The sequence below is a fragment of the Grampus griseus genome (genome assembly GCF_964374135.1).
Source record: "Grampus griseus genome assembly, chromosome: 11".
In the NCBI taxonomy this organism is placed as follows: Eukaryota; Metazoa; Chordata; class Mammalia; order Artiodactyla; family Delphinidae; genus Grampus; species Grampus griseus.
This window is the reverse complement of record NC_139005.1, coordinates 90,053,036-90,073,332: the sequence shown is the minus strand read 5'-3', so window position 1 is coordinate 90,073,332 and position 20,297 is coordinate 90,053,036. Positions and strand designations below refer to the sequence as shown.

Below are 20,297 nucleotides of genomic sequence, written 5' to 3'. Positions count from 1 at the left end.
AGATAAATTAGGAGGTTGGGATTAACATATACACACTACTATATTTAAAATAAATAACAAGGACCTACTCTATAGCACAGGGAACCCTACTCAATATTTTGTAATAATCTAGGGGAAAAGAATCTGAAAAATGTCATATAGAGTAAGTCCCCTACATATGAACGAGTTCCGTTCTGAGAGTGCGTTCATAAGTCCAATTTGTTTGTAAGTCCAACAAAGTTAGCTTAGGTACCCAACTAACACAATCAGCTATATGGTACTGTACTATATAGCTTTATAGGTTTATAATACTTTCCACACAAATAATACATAAAAAACAAACACAAAAAATAAAGAAAACATTTTAAATCTTACTGTACAGTACCTTGAAAAGTACAGTAGTACAGTACAAGAGCTGGCATACAGGGGCTGGCATCGAGTGAACAAGAAAGAAGAGTTACTGACTGGAGGAGGGAGAGGATGGGGGAGATGGTAGAGCTGAAGGATTGCCAGCAATAGGAGATGGAGGGCAAGCTGCAGTTCCACTCACGCCTGACGTGGATGGCACACAGGTTCGCATCTTTGAAAGTTCGCAACTCGAAGGTTCGTATGTAGGGGACTTACTGTAGTATAGATAGCTGAATCACTGTGCTGTACACCTGAAACGAACACAACATTGTAAGTCTACTATACTTCAATAGAAAAAAAAGCCATAGTGCCTATTCTTAAAGAGTCTACAATCTAGCTCCCACTGCAATCCAAATTGTTCAAAAAATACGTTTACAAAGGTACTAAAACCATTAGTAATCTAACAAAAACGTTAATGTTTTATTTATTCCAGTTTTCCCTCCTAAATATCTATTACTAATCTTAATCATATCATTAGGGCAAAGTAACACATTGCGTTTCCCCACTCTGTTAGATCTCTCTACTTTGTCTTTTGACATCCACTCTCCTTAACCCTACTCTATGTCCTGGGAGTCTGGCTGGTATGGACACAGCAACAGTTTCTCTTCCCTCTGGCTTCCAATAGGCATTTGGCTAATGGGAACTCCCAGCAGGAGATCAGAAGGAGGGAGTAGAATGATACTGGGTTACTTTTTCTCCTTGCTCCCTTCCTGCAGTTCACCACAGGCAGATTTCATTCTTCAGCTGAGGATCGAGGCGCCTGTCGAGGAACTTCTCTCCACGTGACATCCTCCTTTCTGGTTCCGGAAAGCATTTCTTTCCCCCTTTCCTTCAGACTGAGGGGCTGCAACCACCCTGGGGGAATGCACCGTGCAGCCTCCCCCTTCTCTGATCTTCCTAAGGAGTCCATTTATCAGGCTCGTATCAGATTAGCCTAAGTAGAGTGTGCCATTTATCTCCTGTTTGGATCCTGATTAAAATGATGAATGGTACTGAAAGAAGTTCCAGAACAGAGCCCTTCAATACCGGGTTCTGGGATTGAGTGGCTCACATGTTTGACTCATATAGGGGTAACATCTGTGCCAAGGGGAACCGGGTATGGGTAATCCACGGTAGGTGGTGGTATGCCACGTGATTATCTGTTTTCATCAGCGGTAGCGTGGATGAAGTGCGCGTGAGGGAAAGGTGGAGGGAAGTGAAGTACCTGTGACACTTTGTTGCTATGCCGATAACGATGGTAGATATTGTGAATTCACATGGCTTCTTTTGATGGCCTCAGAAAGTGTTATTTAGGAAAAGGAGAATTTGCAAGTTGTAAATATCAAGTTGAGACAGTGATGGACAATCAGGAGGCGTTGATGCCATGTCCACAGAAGCCCCTCATCCAATGTTGTAAGGTAGCTATGGTGAGGACCAAGCCAGATGTCTCTGTGATGGGTTGCAGGATTTGTAACATCCATCGTTTGCACATTCTGGGTGCTCTACACCACAGGTAAGAGATAGTGGTGGGGAAAAGTATGCGATCCTAGGATTTGGGATGACAGCATCTGGCAGACGTGGATGAGGCTGAGACTGAAATCTAGGTCCTCAGATTTCTTAGATTCCTCTGAACCTCCTTCGTCTCAGAAGCAGCTCTACCCCTGTGCCTTCCTTATCCCCAGACACTGTCAACACTCTTGCCATCCGAGGGGCAGTTGCTTCAGAAGCTGATGCTGGTCCTCTCGGGACTCACTGCCAGCACATCTCATTGTCTCTAGGCCCATGACCAGACCCAACATAGTGAGGACCGAGAAGTACAAGGCCTGTTCCTACAAAAGAGCTTATTCACCAGCTTATTCCCAGGTCTCAAGGCCCGGGAAGCATGTGTGGGACTGAATTATAAGGGTGTTAGTTCAAGGGGGATAGAATGGTGAGTTCTCATGGGCCAAATTCATGGACATGGGAGCATCCTTCTAGGATTTGGGGCTTAATGTGTTAGTTAGGCCACATACCCTAAGCAGCCATCATTTCCTAGGTTGGATAATTAAAACTTGGGTTTAAATAGTGTAAGTTAATAAGGTTTAAATACTGGAACTCTTTTGGTGTATTTCAGAGGAGGAGGTTTGAAGGATCAGGGAGATGTGAATGTTAGAATGGATCTATCATGTGTAATCTGGTTAGACTGCCCCTAACCACACCCTCACAGGAGGGGGTGGCAGACATGTCCTCCAAGACATTAAGAAATTCACTGGTGAGAGAAGAGAAGCGTCAGTGAAGTATATTGCGTTGGCTGTTTTCTGTGGGCTGGAGCTTTTGGTATTGGATTTCTCTAACGTGATGGAGTTAATGGACTCCCAGACTGGCATAAACTAGGTGGCAGCTCTTAACCACTGGAGACAAAGTGGGTGCAGGTTAACAGGATAGCCACAGGTATAGAGTGTTCATCAGAATGTTTTAACTCTCAGAGATCTGTGGAGATGGTATTGATCAGAGTGTCCCTCAATACAAAATAATCTACAGAGGTGCTGCTTTACACATGCAGTAAAAATTCTAAGACGGCTGGGCAGAACTATGACTTGAGTCCCTGCACTGGGAAATTTTCAGCCTTTCACTTAGTCCCTAAGCCTAAACCAGTTCGCATATCCGCAACCTATCAACTCTGGGTGAGACTGGCCGTCCTTGAGAAAGATCCTGCAGTGTTCTTCTATGTGTGTAATGTCAGTCGTCCCTAAAGCCTTCTCCAAAGGTATCTGTAGCCACTTATTAGGATGGTTATACACTGACAGAATGATAATACCTACATCTTCTGTGGTCATCAGATACTAGCTCCTAACTGATGCTAATATGCAGAAACCTGAAATATCCCCATGGTCCACCCATCTGGGTGGGGCCTCATAGAGATAAGATGATAGATGGGATCTTGGTTTGAGAATGTCTCACATGGATCCGGTGGCCCAAAATCCCACCCATTTCCCTCCAATCTTGGAATATATATATATATCCTGGTTAGCAGGAAATTTCAAGCACCCTGCAAACCTTAATAACATATGTCCTTGTCAGAAGGTAGAAGATAAAACCTGTTAAATTTCCAGTGCGTATCACATTGGTGTAGTCTCTAGAGTCCAATGGCCCTGTGCTTATCATTCACCATCAAGAAAGAAGCAGAGCTCTTTTTTTTTTTAACATCTTTATTGGAGTATAATTGCTTTACAATAGCATGTTAGTTTCTGCTTTATAACAAAGTGAATCAGCTATACATATACATATATCCCCATCTCTCCTCCCTCTTGCATCTCCCTCCCGCCCTCCCTATCCCACCCCAGTAGGTGGTCACAAAGCACCGAGCTGATCTCCCTGAGAAGCACAGCTCTTGGTGGGTCTTTTTGTGTTTCGTAGGCAACATACATCACACTTGGTCATGGTCCTTTAATCCATTTATTGAGTAACTCATAATGATGACAATTTTGAATGGGGCTTAGAGCAAAATAAGGCTCTGGAACAAGTCCAGTCTGTGGTGCAAAGTGATACAGAGCTTTTTGATGCTGCTGCAGGCCCAATGGTATTGGAAACATCAACAGCAAAGAGTGTTACTGTATGAAGCCTCTGGCAAACCCGAAAGGTGCTTGACTCTTAGGGTTTGCTATGAGGCCTTCTTCTATGACTATTATTCTCTATTTGAAAAGCAGCTTCCGGACCCAGGTAGAAACTGAGTGTCTAGCCATGAGACGTCAAGTGACGATGGGACCTGAGGGGCTCATCGTGACCTCACTGTTATTTAATGCACTGAAGCATAACGCTGGCATGTAGAGTAGCATTTCATTGTTAGGTATACATGGAATATACGGGGCCAGGCCTGCACTGTTCTGGAGATACAAGTAAGCTACAATTACGGAGGGTAAGACTCCTCTAAACTCATCTGCTGCTTTGCTGCCTGTCCCCCAACTCACTCCTCTAGCTTCATGAGGAGTTCCCTATGACTAGTTAAAGGAAGAAGGAAAACTATAGGCCTGATTCAATGATGGGTCTGCAAAGTATGAGAGAATAAGCTGGAAAAGGATGGCTGCTTCAGCCCCACTCTGGGACATCTCTGAAAGCAATGGAGGAAAGAACCTCAGGCGCTGCATCTGGTTGTCCATTTCATGGGGGAGGAAAGGTCTGAGCGTCAGATCTACACTGACTCATGAGCAGTGGCCAATGGGTTGACTAGCTCCTTGGGGGAAAGAAGAAGACTGGACAATTGGGGATAAAGAGATTTACAAGGAAGCGATAGACCTGGACTTCCCAGAATAGGCAGAGGTATTTTAATCCTACATGAATTCCTGTCTGTGGGCATCCATTGCAGAGGAAGCTTTTATAAATCAGGTGGACAAAAAAGAATGTTTTGTGCTTGTCAGTCCCTAGCCACCCTAGGGTTTTCTCAGTGGATACAAAGTGGTATCCATGACAGCAGAGATGGAGGCTATCATGATCTCAGCATCATTGACATCACCTTATCAGTGCTAGCTTGTCTGTGCCATGTTGAGTACTAACCTGGCAAGATCACAGGCCAACTCTAAGCTCTGGATCTGGAAGCATTCCAGGAGGAACAAGTCAGCTATCTACTAAAATGTTGATATCACTGCAACCCTCCTGTCACAGATAGGGTAACATTTTGTTCTAACAAAGATAGGCACAAATTCCAAGTACGGATTTACCTTATCTGCTCAAACTGCTGTTAGCACCAGTGTTCTTAGTTCATAATTACATTATGCTTTATCCTCACCACTACGTCTGAAATACCATCTACTTTGACTAACTCATTGTATAGCACATAAAGTGTAGTCATGGACTCATAGCCATGCCCTGCACTGTTCTTAGCAGTCTCTCCACTACTCAGAAGCAAGACTGCCTTGATAGAATGATGGAACGGTCATTAAAGCCTCACTATGGTACCATCTGGGGGCCACACTGTGGCTGGGTGAGGTACTAGGCTACCGGATGTGACAAATGCTGTCAGTCAGTAGCTAAACCACAGAGCCAGAATGCATCCTTCCACGTGGAGGTGGGAATGGACTCTCACTACAATACCTAACGACCCGTTTGAAGAACTTTCGCTTCTTGTTCTGGTAAACTTAGGCTTAGTGGGTTTGTAGGTACTACTACCCAAGAAGTAGTGCTTCCACAATTATAGTTATGGTTCTGATGATTTGCTGAGATTATTCTCTGGCCTTTTTGGATTCCTTATGTTGGCAAGTGAACAGGAAGAGAGGGGATCTCTATACTGGCCAGCATAACCCTAACCCCAACCGCAAACACCCCACAAATCTTAAAAAGATATTTCTGCATCAGAAATACCCAGATCGTCCCGTGGCTTAAAGGCATCTGAGCTCCTGTCAAGGTGAACCTCTCCACACGAACATATCCCTTGCAAGTTTGGCAGTTCCCACACTTCCTAAGGCTTAGAGTGGCAACGGCATTTCTTTTACTAGCTCCATGATATAAGTTTTCCTATACTCTGTCCATGACCCTGTAAATAGTTTCTTTCCTGAACCTGCCTCAGATTATTCTAATTTGAACTCATCATCTGTTTCTTTCTGGAACCCTGACTGATATTCCTACTAACCATAGGTGAATATATCATAATTGACTCAATTGCCTTACTGCTATTAATGTGACTTAATATAATAATTGATTATTTTAAATTATGCTGTAGAGAACCGCTTGCTGATGCCTCCCTCCCCTTCTGTTTCTCTTCTCACTCTAACATTTAAAAATACTTTTAGCTTAGATTCTGAAAATTGGAAATACAGCTTAAAATTTTCTGAAGTCTTTTCAAGTGTCTTTGCAAATTATGAAAGTGTTTTGTAAAAGTATTACACAAATTCATACTACTTCATGCAGTAGATAAGTGTGATAATTTCTTTACACATTTACCAGAATTGAATATTCTTATTTTAAAATAATTTTACCCATTCCATGGTTTTAAAAGTTTGTCCTTTTTTTTTTGAAATTGACCATGCTCTTAATTACCAGTGAGTTCATATCTTTTCCCATGTTTGTCTATTGAATATATTTTCCTCATATGTGAATTTTCTCTGTCTTCACCCACTTATTGATCTAGTTCTTAGCAATTCTTTCATATTAATTGTTATGAGCTATTTATAGAAAAATTAACACATTGTTAATATTTGCTGCAACTATTATTTTAGGTCTAATTTTAACCTTTGAATGTCCTGTGTCGAGATTTTTAAAAATTGTGAGGAGTAGAATCTCTTGATTTTACTCTTTGTGTTTTATTTCTTGCTCTAAGCTTGGAAAGTTCTTTCTCTTCTGGTGATTGAATTCTTATTCACTTCTCTTTTTTTTCTAAGATTTGATATTTTTTGTATTTAATTCTTCAAGCCATCTGGAACTGATTTCTCTGCATGATGTGAAGTAAGGGCCTAAAATTGATTTTTTCCCCCTAAATTGCTACCCAAAGGTCCCAGCACCATTTGTTAAATAATCCTTCCTTTTCTCATTGATGTATGCTGTCTCTTTTATCACATATTAAATTCTCATACATAGTGGAATCTATTTCTGGGTTATCTGTTTTGCTCCATTGATCTTTCTGTCTAGTCCTGTGCAAGCATCACACTAGTCAAAAAGAACTTTAGACACGTTTAGAATAAAAAGATATGCAGGGAAGAGATAGGCTGACCATTTGAGGCCAGTCGTAAAATTCTGAGGTAACAATGAGAAAATCATATTCTTTGCTTTTTCCCTTTATGTATGTTTCTTTCAGGGAAATATCTCATTAAAAAAGAAAAGGTAGGGACTTCCCTGGTGGTGCAGTGGTTAAGAATCCACCTGCCAATGCAGGGGACACGGGGTCGATCCCTGGTCCAGGAAGATCCCGCATGCCGCAGAGAAACTAAGCCCGTGAGCCACAACTACTGAACCCGCATGCTGCAGCTACTGAAGCCCACGCGCCTAGAGCCTGTGCTTGGCAACAGGAGAAGCCACTGCAATGAGAAGGCTGTGCACTGCAACAAAGAGTAGCCCCTCTCGCCGCAACTAAAGAAAGCCCGCGTGCAGCAACGAAGAACGAATGCAGCCCCAAAAAAGGAAGAAAGGGCAAATATTAGTTAGCAGGGTATTAGAAGCTAAAAATGGGTGGAAAGTTATGGAAAAAAGAATTAAAATTTTCATTTACCTTTTTCAAATGAGCATAAGTCTCCTGACCTACGTTAGTTATTGGTGTCTTCTACGGTCCAAGAATTGTGTCTGAACTTTAAATATGGATCTTATTTAATCCTGAGATAATTCCTTTGCAGGACACATGTAGTTATCCCTATTTGCCATGTCTCTAGGATTTCTCAGGCCTCTGCAGCTCAACCAGGATTCAGAATAGACTCTCAAGGAGATGGGATCAAGACGGCAGAGTAGGAAGATCCTGAGCTCACCTTCCCCCATGAACATATCAAGACCACATATAGAACAACTCTTGCTGAGAATGACCTGAAGACCAGCAGGGTGGCTCTTCTACAACCAAGGCTATAAAGAAAGAGCCACACAGAGTCTGGTAGCTGGGAGATGTGATCTAGTCAGGACCCACACCCCTCACAAGTGATGCAGAGGAGGAGAGGGCTATCACAGACTCAGGGATTCTCCCTCAGAAGCGAGGGGTTCAAACCCCATATCAGGCCCCCCAGCCCAGATATATGACACTGGGAAGATGAGCCCCCTTAGCTGGTTTGAAAACCAGCGGGGCTTACTGGAGGGCTGTAAGGAACTGAGCCGCCACTCTTGAAGAGCGCACACACAGACTTGCTTGCTTCTTGGTGGGCGTGGAGCCGCGGGCTGGGTGGGCCAGGCGCTGGTCAGGACTCTCACGACCCGAGGACGCGGGCGCGGGCGCGGGCGCAGGCGCAGGCGCAGGCGCAGGGAGCTCCCAGCCCCAGGGCAGAGGCAACAGCTGGAAAACTGCCTGGTGCTCGGGCTGGCCTGCTGGGACTACCCCAGCGTGCCCCCCAGCTGACACTGGGCTCCTGTTCCAGCCCCTGCTGCTCCAGTACTGCTCCTCAGCAAGGTGGGGACTGCCATTGCCATTGTGTGCGACACATACACTGGGTGGGGGCAAGTGGAGGCAGCTCAGTAGTGTGGCTCTGACCCCTCAGGCCTCAGCCCTGCCTCTAGCCCGGTGGAGATGCCATTGGCATCCTGCGCACACACGCACACAGAAGAAGCAGAGCCAGCTCAGAAGGGCAGCTCCAACCCACTGGGTCCCAACCCAGCCTCTGACTAAGGTGGAGACTGCCATCCTTCAGGGGAGAATCCCAACACCCTCAGGGCTCCTTCTCCAGCCCTTCTAGCCCCAACCTTGTGCCCCCAAGAGGGGGGTGACTGCTGAGCTTGAGAGAATCCCCGGTTCTCACCTGGCTCTGCCTCTGGCTCCTCTGAATCCAGCCCCACCTACCACCAAGGCAGTGGCTGCCGGCACACCCCAAAAGAAGATGTGTTCTGTGCTCACTTCAGATCCAGCTCTCCCACCAAAGCCGCTGGCCACATGCAGGCTGCATGCTCTCACACAAGGACGCAACTTCAACACCGGGATAGGTAACAGTTTTGCCTAATTTCATAGGGACAAACAGAGTCAAAATGAGAAGACAGAGGAATATGTTCAAATGAAAGAACAATATCAAACCCCAGAGAAAAATCCTAATGAAACAGAGATAAATAATTTACCTGATAAAGAGTTGAAAGCAAATGTTCAATGAACTTGGGAAAAGAATAGAGAGAAACACAGTAAGAATTTCAACAAAGAACTAGAAAATATAAAAAAGAATCAACCAGAGCTGAAGAATACAGTAATTGAAATGAAAAGTATGCTGGAAGGAATTAACAGCAGATCAGGTGATACAGGAGAATGCGTAAGCAACCTGGGAGATGGAAGAGTGGAATAGTTGGATGAAGATGGAATGGTCTGATTCATCCAATCAGAACAGCCAAAGGAAACAAAAACAAATTTTAAATGAGGATTGTTTAAGGGACCTCTGGGAAAACATCAGGCATTTTACCGTTTGCACTATAGGGGTCCTGGCAGAAGAAGAGGGAGAGAATAAGGGGCAGAAAATAGATTTGATGAAATAATGGCTAATAACTTCCCATTTACAATTGCATCAAAAAGAATAAAATACCTAGAAGTGAATTTAACCAAGGAGGTGAAACACCTACACCCTGAAAAGTATAAGGCATGGACGAAGGAAATTGAAGATGCTACAAAGAAACGGGGAGATATCCTGTGTTCATGAGTGGAAAAAGTAATACTGTTAAAGTGTCCATACTAGCCGAAGCAATCTACAGATTCAATCAATCCCTGCAAAATATCAAGGGCATTTTTCACAGAACTAGAACAAATGATCCTAACTATTGATGGAACCATCAAAGATCCTGGATAGTCAGTGAGATTCGAAGTGTGAAAGGAACTTGATGCAATGTGGCTGGTTTGAAGACGGAGTGACTATGAAAGAAGGAATATGGGCAGCCTCTAGGAGAAGACAGTGGCCCCTGGCAGCAAGGAAATGAGGACCTCAGTCCCATAACCACAAGGAACTGAAGTTTTCCAATAAACTACATAAACTTGGAAGTGGATTCTTCCCCAGAGCCTCCAGGTAACACCAGGATTTCAGCCTTGTAATAGCATGAGAGAGAGCCCAGCTAAGTTCACCCAGATTTCTGACTCACAAAGTATGAGTTAATAAACGGATGTCAACCTAAGCTGCTAAGTTTTGGGCAATTTGTTATAGAAGCAATGGTAGATAAACATCCAGACAGCCCTCGGATATACTGCAGGTTTGCTTCCTGCAAACATCGTAATAAAGAGAATTACACGAAAGTTATGTTTACAGTCTACTGACTACTGTAGTCTATTAAGTGTGCAATAGCTTTGTGTCTAAAAATAATGTATATACTTTAATTAAAAATGCTTTATTGCTAAAAAGTTCTAACCATGATCTGAGCCTCCAGTGAGTTGTAGTAGTAACAGCAAAGATCATTGATCCCAGATCACCACAACAGATATAATAATAACGGAAAAGTTTGAAAAACGGCTAGAATTGCCAAAATGTGACACGGAGACATGAAGTGAGCAATTGCTGTTGGAAAAATGGCACTGATAGACTTGTTGGATGCAGGGTTGCCACATAGCGTCATTTGTAAAAAACACAGTGTCTGCGAAGCACAGTGAAGTGCAATGAAGCGAGGTCTGCCTGTACTTGGTTGATGTCCCTTGATAACATAGTGACAACAATAACAAACAGTCTGTTGATATGTGCTGAGCACTTTAATGGGATTCTCTCAATTAATCTTCATCCCAGCTCTATGACCTTGCTTACAGATTGCTCAAAGTAACCTACTAAGTCGTAAAGCTAAGCTTGGAACAAAGCTGAATCCTTCTATTCAGTTATAAAATGACCCTGCTCCCCACGCTTTCATGCGTTGGTTCATCAACAACCTCTGGCCTGCAATCACTGCCAGTTTTTCAAATACAGATGCCACATCCCATGTTTCATCATTGCTGTCTCCTCTTTGCTAAGGGACATCACAGGGCTATATGCGTGTCCTCCTTTAGCTCCAGCTTCCCTGTACTCCCCTTCAAGGCTTCTCTGGCTACCCAAACACTCAGGTGCCTCTACTTCCTCCGCATTTCCTGAGCACCAGGTATTAGCATCACTTATTTAGCATTTAGTGTCTTGCGGCATTATGACAATTCCTCTGTATTTTATTTCTTGTATTTCTACCCCACCCCCCAGCAAAATATAAGCCTTTTGAGAGAAGGAACTTTTCTGTTTTGGTCACTTCTAGGTTCCAAGCACCAAGAATAATTGTTAATTCACTAGAGATACTCAATACCTTTTTGTTGAATGAATGAATAAACAAGTGAACTTAGACTATTTTCACCTCTTTTATTCAAATTATGTTGATTGGATCCATTTTATTTTATGTTTTTTAACATCTTTATTGGAGTATAATTGCTTTACAGTGGTGTGTTAGTTTCTGCTTTATAACAAAGTGAGTCAGCTGTACATATACATATATCCCCATATCCCCTCCCTCTTGCATCTCCCTCCCACCCTCCCTATGCCACCCCTGTAGGTGGTCACAAAGCACCGAGCTGATCAACCTGTGCTATGCAGCTGCTTCCCACTAGTTATCTATTTTACATTTGATAGTGTATATATGTCCACGCCACTCTCTCACTTCGTCCCAGCTCACCCTTCCCCCTCCCCGTGTCCTCAAGTCCATTCTCTACGTCTGCGTCTTTATACCTGTCCTGTCCCTAGGTTCTTCAGAACCTTTTTTTTTTTTTTTTTTTTTAGATTCCATATATATATGTGTTAGCATACGGTATTTGTTTTCTCTTTCTGACTTCCTTCTCTGTATGACAGTCTCTAGGTCCATCCACCTCACTACAAATAACTCAGTTTCATTTCTTTTTATGGCTAATATTCCATTGTATATATGTGCCACAGATCTGATCCATTTTATTTTTTTTTTATTTTTTTTTTTTTAATTTTCACTCCCCTGGACCTCTTAAATTTATTTCACACATTACAAAGAGAAGCATCCTGACAAAGTTATATATTCACTGGCCAGATATAAGGAAAGAAACACAATAGTGGAAGAAAAATTAAGTCTTATGTATTTTTAAAACCAAACCACTAGGAAAATATATCACAGTCTTGAAACAGCAAACAGACAGGCTATATTATCATTTCAAGTAATAAGTTGGTAAAAACACAAGGTCCTTAATAAAACGATAAGGTGCCAGAACTGGGGCAAGAACAACGCATGTCGCAAAAGTAGTATTTGGTAACGGAGGGCTGGCCCGTTTTTTGCTCTAAAGGAGTCACAGCTTGCCCGAGTTGCTTACTTTTTCTCCTTTGACCTTCGTGTTGCCAAGGGATTGTTTCAATAGAGCTCTGTTATCACAGGGGGCAAAGTAAGCAATACTGGGTGTAGGCTTTCATTCTATTTTGTTTTATGAAAACCAGATTTTTCCAAAGCCAGTACTTCATAACTCTCTTAATTAAGCAGCTAACAATTCCTCTTTCACTGTTCATTCTTGAATACTAGCATATAGCACAATCAAAAGCCCCTTTCCCTTCAAGGGTGAGTGTCACTGCAAGATTGTCTTGTCACTCGGCTGACTCTGCTGCTGACAGCCTCAGGGCTCATCATGGCTGCCAGTCAGAGGGAAGGTTTGCTTCCCCTGCCATTGTGATAGCGCTTCTTATATTTTTGCAGGGTCTCCAGGCTGAAAGATGTCATGTGTGAGAATTTTAAGAAATGCGCATCCACGTCCTGACGGCCAGAAATGAATATCCGCAAGGACCCTTTCAGAGTTTTTATCCAAACTACCTCTCCCAACTCTACATCTTAAAGTAGCTTCATGCGCTTGTATATAAAACAAAACCACGCGAAACAAATCCCCAGAAGCCCCCTTTCCCCTTCTAAATTAGTGACCTCATGGATTTTGTTTTATTTCCAGTTTGTGGGAAACGTTGTAGTGATCCTTCTGGTAAACAGGAGGTTGGCAACAAACAGAAACACCTCTCCTCACACTCCACCAGCTCATAAGCAGGTCAGATGAACCTGCCAGCCTGTTGGTATCTGTGTACTAAGAGAATCTGGTACCTTGGAGGGCTCTGGTTTGGTACAAGGGAGGCTCCCTGTTGCCAGGAAAAGCACTTGCCACGTGAAATTCAGGATCACAAAAACTCTCCTGTGCTATCTCTGACCCCAATTTTAGCACCAGGTTTTTTCACTTTCTAGGTTTCAAACACAAAGGAACCAGTGTCCAGAGGCAAGTGATATAGGCCTTAAACTTGCTGCCATCCTTAATTTCCTCATTCATAAACTTTCCTTAGAAAACCCAAATCCCCATTTCTCTTCTTAAATAGACTCCTGCCTTCAGCCCCGATGGCCAATAGCAGACATCTACTTCCCAATGGATGAGAGAGACTCCTTCATCTTCTTGGTCATGGTTGGGATGAGGTTCATGTGGTCATCCACACACGTGGTCACGCAACTCTCCAGCTGCCGCTTCACCTGAAGCTCTTTACTCCCTGCATCAATTGAATCTTTGGCTTTGTCGTTGCAATGCATAGTGCACCGGGCCAGGCGGTCCTGGAACTTCTCCAACTCGTTGGTCACCAGGGCCTGGGCTTGAGCCAGAGGTGCATGGCAGCGCTCAATGCACTGGTGCACTTGCTGCATGGACGCCTGGCTGTCCTCACAACAGCCGGCGCTGCACCGGAACATGAGGCCCTGCATCTTCCGGATGTTCTCTCTCTCCAGACACTTCACCATAGAGTCCACCGCCTCCTGCACCCGGAGCTGCTGCAGCTCCGCCATGGCGACACGGCGCTGCTCCGTGCCGCGCCGGCGCCCACATGGACTCCTGATCCATTTTAAATCAATTTCTTTCAGAGTTCTTCATGACTTTCCACTTTCTACCATATCTGAACTTTATGGAAATTATGCAGAAGATGGAATATTGGAATTTTCCCTTTTACCCATAGCCATTAGTGCTCTAGCTAGACATGGGAAATACTATTTATTAATTGCTTTGTTCCTGGCCTTTATTAGGTATTTTACATATATGCACTATTTCATGTAACCTTCATACTACTGTCTGAGGTCGGTGCTATAGCTCCCATGTGACCAAAGAAGTTGAAGATCAGAGAAGCCAGGCCAGATTACTTGTCTAGTAGAAGCTATGACTGCCATTCAGATAGTTCTGAATACAAAGCCTATGTCTTTTCACTATCGCGTGACCAGTAGGATGTAAGACCTATGAAAATAGGCTCTTGGTTATTGTTTATTCCTATATCTTTAGTGCCTGGCACATATTTGGAGATCAAATGCACACCTATTGAAGAAATGAATGAATCAAAGAGCGAATGAACGAATCGTGCCTCTTCTCTGGTTCTGCTTCAGAGGGAAAGGCTCGCATCTTTCATCCAAGTAACTTTGATTTAGGTTCTACTGGACATGTTTTAGCAAACCTTCCGCTTTCTTCTTGACTTAATAGAGGTATTAGCATATCGGAATTGGAAGCGTTCTTAGAAGGTGGCTTTCAGTTTCCCACCAACGTAGAAAGCCTTTTTATAGCCTCCTGGACAGATGGTTGCCAGACTCTGCAGGAACACCTCCAGTGATGGATAACGGAAGAGAACAGGAGGCGGCCTGTTTCATTCTGGAGACAGTTCTGATGATTAGAAACATGTTCAATTGATTGAACTGGATTCTGCTGTGTCAGTAAGGATTCTTCATGTTTCAAGAAAAGGAAAGCGCAACCGAAGTCGGATTTTTAAATAATGATGACTTATCCACTCGGTGATTGAGAAATTCAGTGTTAGGGTGAGTTTTAGGTGGAGTTTGAGTCAGAAATCCAGTGTCCCCAGGGTTCTCTTCTATTTCTCAGGAATTATCTCTGCCCTGACACCCTCCAGATGTTAGCACCCTGCTTAGGATGATTTCCCTGTGTAATAAGAAAAGAATGAGCAGTTCAAGGGCTTTCTAGCCACACAGCACTGTTACATAGAGGAAGAGAGAAAGAACTTTTACGCCATCCAATCAAGCAAAACTTGTGAGGCTTATTCTGACTAGATAGGATTAAGACCTAATAAGTTATGGGGCCAGGATGGTGAAATATGGTGATGGACTGAACCCAAGTCAACGGTCCCAAGTGTTCCAAGGCCATGGGAAGGGAGTATAATGAACACTGTCAGCTACCCTACAGTCCTTCCACTCTTCCAACAGAAACCAGGTTTTATTCATGTGTCTATTCATTATCCATGCAGTTCATGTGACCCAGAAGAAGCCACTGTACCCCTGGGTGAATTTCACGGTTAACTCCTGATTAGCCTAATACAGTCAGTACGTGGAACTCCTCTGGTGACTGTTACTGGCTTGGGGTTAGGCCGTAACCTAAGGTGAACCAACCAGATAAAGAGGGAAGATGTATATCGCGTGCTTGCAGAAGAGGTTATCCTCTCTCCTTGAGGGAGATAAATAGGAAAGTATAAGGTCCTGATTGCCACCAGCAGCTGTTTTGTGACAATAATAGCGGTCAGACTTAGAAAGATGCTACTGCTCTTGGTAGCAGAAGGGAGGTGGAAAGGACCTGGTTATCAGCAATGTTGTTGAGCTCCTAGGAGTTCCATGCCTGGACACTTCCCCAGCCATAGCTCCCTATATCTCGATTATTTAACTGTTTGAGATGGGATTTCTACTCTTTGAAACCAAAATTATCTTTACTGACAGCGGTAGAATGGATACTGGAGAGGCTATCAATTGGCAGGTGTAACCTCATGGGATTCCTCTGTCATCTATCCATTGGCTCAAAATCTACCACTGAAGAATTTAAGAATGAGTGCCTTCCAAGATGGTGCACTACTTTGTCAGCTAACATGCCTTAGAATTCTATCCTTCAAGCTGCTACTCCCGGGCTATTTGATAAATCTCCGTATGACATGGCATCCGGACTCTCATCATGTTGGTAATTCTCTCAAAGCTTACAGAATTGGACACCATATTCCAAATGCAGTCTGTTCTCCTCAGGTATGAGGAGAATATTATGCTCCATATATATGATTCAGCTTGGTGTAATGGAAAGAAAACTGGAGTGTCAGAGTAATGGATTCAAGTCCAGGATCCACCCACTATAAGCAAATCTTTTAACCACACTAAGCCTCAGCTTTCTTTTTGATAAAATGGGGAAAGCAATCCCTGTTTACCTCAAAACGCTGAATGCAAATCAGATGAAATAACATATATAAAAGTTCTTTGTAAATTGTAAAACTATTCAAATGTAAGAATGATGATTAATGCATCTTAACGTGGTGTCAGGTTCCTTCGGCAGTTGTATCACATGGCTTAATTACACCCTGCCTTGTTTCAGAAAGAACTTCAGGCATCTTAGAACATAAAAAAGACAAGATAGCATAAATTAGAAACAAAATTAAAAAAAAAAAAAAAAAAGGAAAAGAACAGTGTAGCCCAAAAGCAGACATTAAAAACCTGACTCAGAGTAGGCACTGAGTAAACATTTTTCAATGAATATTGGGGTTGGTCACAAATTTTCCTCCAAGCTTTCTAGAAACCAGTGTGATTACAGACATTGTGTCTGTTAATGCAGTTCTCAATTCCCATGAAATAAAAATGGATGTAACCTCTCTGTTGGTGGCTCCTCTGGATTTCCTAGCTGAGAAGACACGTGATCATCACATTTGCAGTAATATCTCAAAACTCATATTTACAGTTACGACATTAGCATATTATGGAACGTGCGCCTCTGAGATGTGGCTCTACAGGCCAAGACCCACCCTATGAAACTTTTCACCTGGAGTCTCCTTAACTAGCTTCCAGGCTATCTTCACAGGTCAGAAGACCATGGATGCACTTTCCACCATGAGGGTCCTTGTGCACATCCCCGTCACCAGTCCTGAAGTCCTCAGTGTTCAGCTCAGAAGGAAGAAGAGGTTCTGTTCTCACCCAGATCAAGGACAACCTTCTGCATCCTCACTTCCACCCCACATTCTGCATCTTCTCATTAGATTGGCAGATTGTGCCCTGCTTTCAGGTAAACCCAGCCCCATCCAGAGAGATGTGACTTTACTCTCTGGCCCCAACAGGACAACTACATAAACATGCAAAATTTTCACCTGAGTGCAGTTCCCCAGGGCAGAGTTATTCAATCTTAAACGTCCACTAAGTTCAGGTTGAACTTTGCTCTTCAAAGCTGGTTTTCACGGTCCCTTTAGTCTGAGGAGAAGATCAGACTTGCTCCTCCAAAAAACAGGTTTGTTGAATGAAAGCATGAATAAATGATTTGAATGAAAGCATGAATACACGGTACGTACAGTTTAAAGCAACTTTTCTGAGTTGCATTTGTGTAGTCAAAGTACTCAAGTCTATCAAAATGGTCGTGGTGATTAACTGTATTATTTTATATAGGTGTCACTTAATTTTCAAAGAAGTGATGCAATTAAGTGTACACATAAGGAAATTGAGGATTAGAGTCAACAGTAACCTTTCTAGGTTGGTAGACTAGTGGGCAGCAACCAGAAGGTTTGGCTTCAGACTTGTCTAATTGTAAACTCTACCACTTAATCTGGCCTTAATGCAGCTACGTAGGACCTACATGATTAAAAGAAGAGATGAATGAATTCAACAAACATCCCTTGAACCTATATTGTGTGCTAAGCCTTGCATTTGGCCCTTTAGCTCTATTACTTATCTTTCGTTCATGAATTTATTAATTTTTCCAATAAAATCTTTATTCTCTATTTAAAGCAGGGTAGAGCTTCCTCCTTGGATTTCACCTTTAAGGATACTGCCTAAGACTTGGTACCCAAATGACAGATGCCCCATGAATGCAGAACCATTAAACAGAGGGAACACAGCGCTTCCTCCCTCCCCACATGCTGTACCACTTACTTTATGTATCATTATTTCACACTTAATTAGCCGAGGGAATTCCTTCCAAAGCCTCATGCAACTGCTTCCAGTCCTGAGATGTATCACAGTTTGCTTCATCTTGGGTGGTCTGCCATTTGCAGTTAGGGACTTCCGTCTTTGGTTTCCCTACCTGGAAAAGCAGTAGCATCTGTCACTGTTGCACCAGTGCTGACTGAGTTCCTTGTTGGAGTTTGGTTCTGATAAGCTCACAAAGGGGGCTATTACGTTAGCTTCCAGGGCCAGAGAGTGAGTCAGAGAGAGAGGACAGGTCCCTGAAACCTGGACGGTATATGCATGAGAATGTATCTGTTGGAGGCATGCAACCGAGAGAGTGTAAATATGTCGGTTAGCTGGAAATGAATACAAATCAGCCCTCATTTGTATTCACTGATTCCACGAGCTATCAGGTTTGAGAGGCTGCAGGGCTTAGAACGCTCCAGACAGGGAAGAAAAGCCTGGCTTCTTGTCTCGGCTGTGCTGCTGACTTGCAAGCAAACTTGGGCACATTATTTGCTGCTTGAGTCTCAGAGTCTCCCTCCGTAAGGCAGGTTCATTAATAACTGCCTGTCTACACAACAGTGGGTTTCTCATGGGTCACACAGGCCCATTCTTTTTTTTTTTTTTTTAACATCTTTATTGGAGTATAATTGCTTTACAGTGGTGTGTTACTTTCTGCTTTATAACAAAGTGAATCAGCTGTACGTATACATATATCCCCATATCCCCTCCCTCTTGCGTCTCCCTCCCTCCCACCCTCCCTATCCCACCCCTGTAGGTGGTCACAAAGCACCGAGCTGATCTCCCTGTGCTATGCGGCTGCTTCCTACTAGCTATCTATTTTACGTTTGGTAGTGTATATATGTCCATGCCTCTCTCTCACTTTGTCCCAGCTTACCCTTCCCCCTCCCCGTGTCCTCAAGTCCGTTCTCTACGTCTGTGTCTTTATTCCTGTCCTGCCCCTAGGTTCTTAAGAACCTTTTTTTTTAGATTCCATATGTATGTGTTAGCATACGGTATTAGGCCCATTCTTGAACCCAATCTCCACCACTCGCTGGTTGTGTAGCACTGAGCACGTTACTTAAACCTCTGAGCCTCGATTTCTCATCGAGGAATGAGAGTAATAGCTAACTCGCAAGGCCATTGTGTAGCTTAAAGGAAGCAGAGCGTGTAAAGTAAAACAGAACTTGGCACATGGTAAGTGCTGAAATAATGTCAGTGGTTCTTGTCAATATTATCTTCCCATACGGTGCTTGTAAATAGCAAATGAGGCTCTATGTATACTCCCATTTGATACAGCCCCATGAAGTAATTGTAATTATATATGGACAATAAAAACTACATTATGGGTTTAAAGGATCATTGATATTGAGCTCTACTCAGCAATATACTAAGATAATAGAAACACCGATCTTCAGACTCACAGGATTTTAGAGATGATCGGACCCTGCTCTCTTGTTTTATAGGTGAGAATATGGAGGCATGATGAAATAGAATTACTAGTCAATATCCCGAGCTAATTAGAGCCAGATTGGGACCGGAAACCGGATCTTATGACTCAGCATATGGTTATATTTCCATCTGTTCCATGTAACGTACCAGGAAGCTAAAGTTGGAGAGACAATGTATTGCCCGTAGTCACGTAGGTGAGTAGTGATAGATCTAGGAATTATATTTATAACAGTTCACCTTTATGGCATGCTTTGTCGATGCCAAGCCTTGTCTCAGTGCTTTGTGTATATCAAAAAAATTTAATCCCTGCCGCCTTATGAGTTACTATTAGGATCCTCATTTTTCAGATGTGGGGTTGGAGACCCAGAGAGGTCAAGTAAATTGCCCAAGGACACACAGGAGGCAACCGCATTTGAACACAGATCATCTGGATTCTGAGTCTGCGTAAGTCATCTCCACGGTATTCTGAGTCTCTCTACCTGACCCTGTTATGTTTTTCCCCCTTGAGGTACAAATCAATCTGAGCTCTAGTTGGGGCACTAAGGTATAAAGATAAGGAACAGTGTCAGTAGACATAAAGCCAGTCGCTGGTAATGAGGGAGAACACGTTTGCAAGGAGGCTAAGGAGCCTGTGGGTAGCAAAGGAGCCAGCATTTATTTTGAGCCTGTTGCTTTTAAGTTTCAGTGTTATCAGAACCTCTCTGATGATTGCATGGGACACTGTTATCTAAACTAACAGCTATGGCCCAGGATCCGTAGTAGTACCTGCAGTTCAAGTGTCACTGTATCTAAAGGATAGACCCTGGACCAAAGATCTGCTTTCACTGGACAATGTGGCCCAGATTTTAAAGTCAACCCTGTATGAAGCAAGGGGAGGAAATAGAGGCTCATCTGCTGGCTGGTGATCCAGCCAGCAGCCTCTATAGATAGATCATCTATCTCTCTGTAAAGATCTGCAAACACAGCCGCCTTTTTTGTGCTGATTAAACATTCTT

The 20,297-nt window shown here is 43.2% G+C and overlaps 1 protein-coding gene across 1 annotated transcript; it reads right to left on the bottom strand.

The window, feature by feature from the left end:
* Positions 1-11,917: 11,917 nt before the first annotated feature.
* On the bottom strand, positions 11,918-13,781 carry LOC309829997 (protein FAM136A). The gene has a single exon (XM_082666267.1). It carries the CDS (start codon positions 13,741-13,743, stop codon positions 13,327-13,329), a length of 417 nt encoding a protein of 138 aa, XP_082522393.1. The 5' UTR covers positions 13,744-13,781; the 3' UTR covers positions 11,918-13,326.
* Between the last annotated feature and the right edge of the window lie 6,516 nt (positions 13,782-20,297).

Excerpts from the sequence above, each read along its gene's own strand:
- LOC309829997 (XM_082666267.1), bottom strand. The coding sequence starts at position 13,743 with ATGGCGGAGCTGCAGCAGCTCCGGGTGCAGGAGGCGGTGGACTCTATG.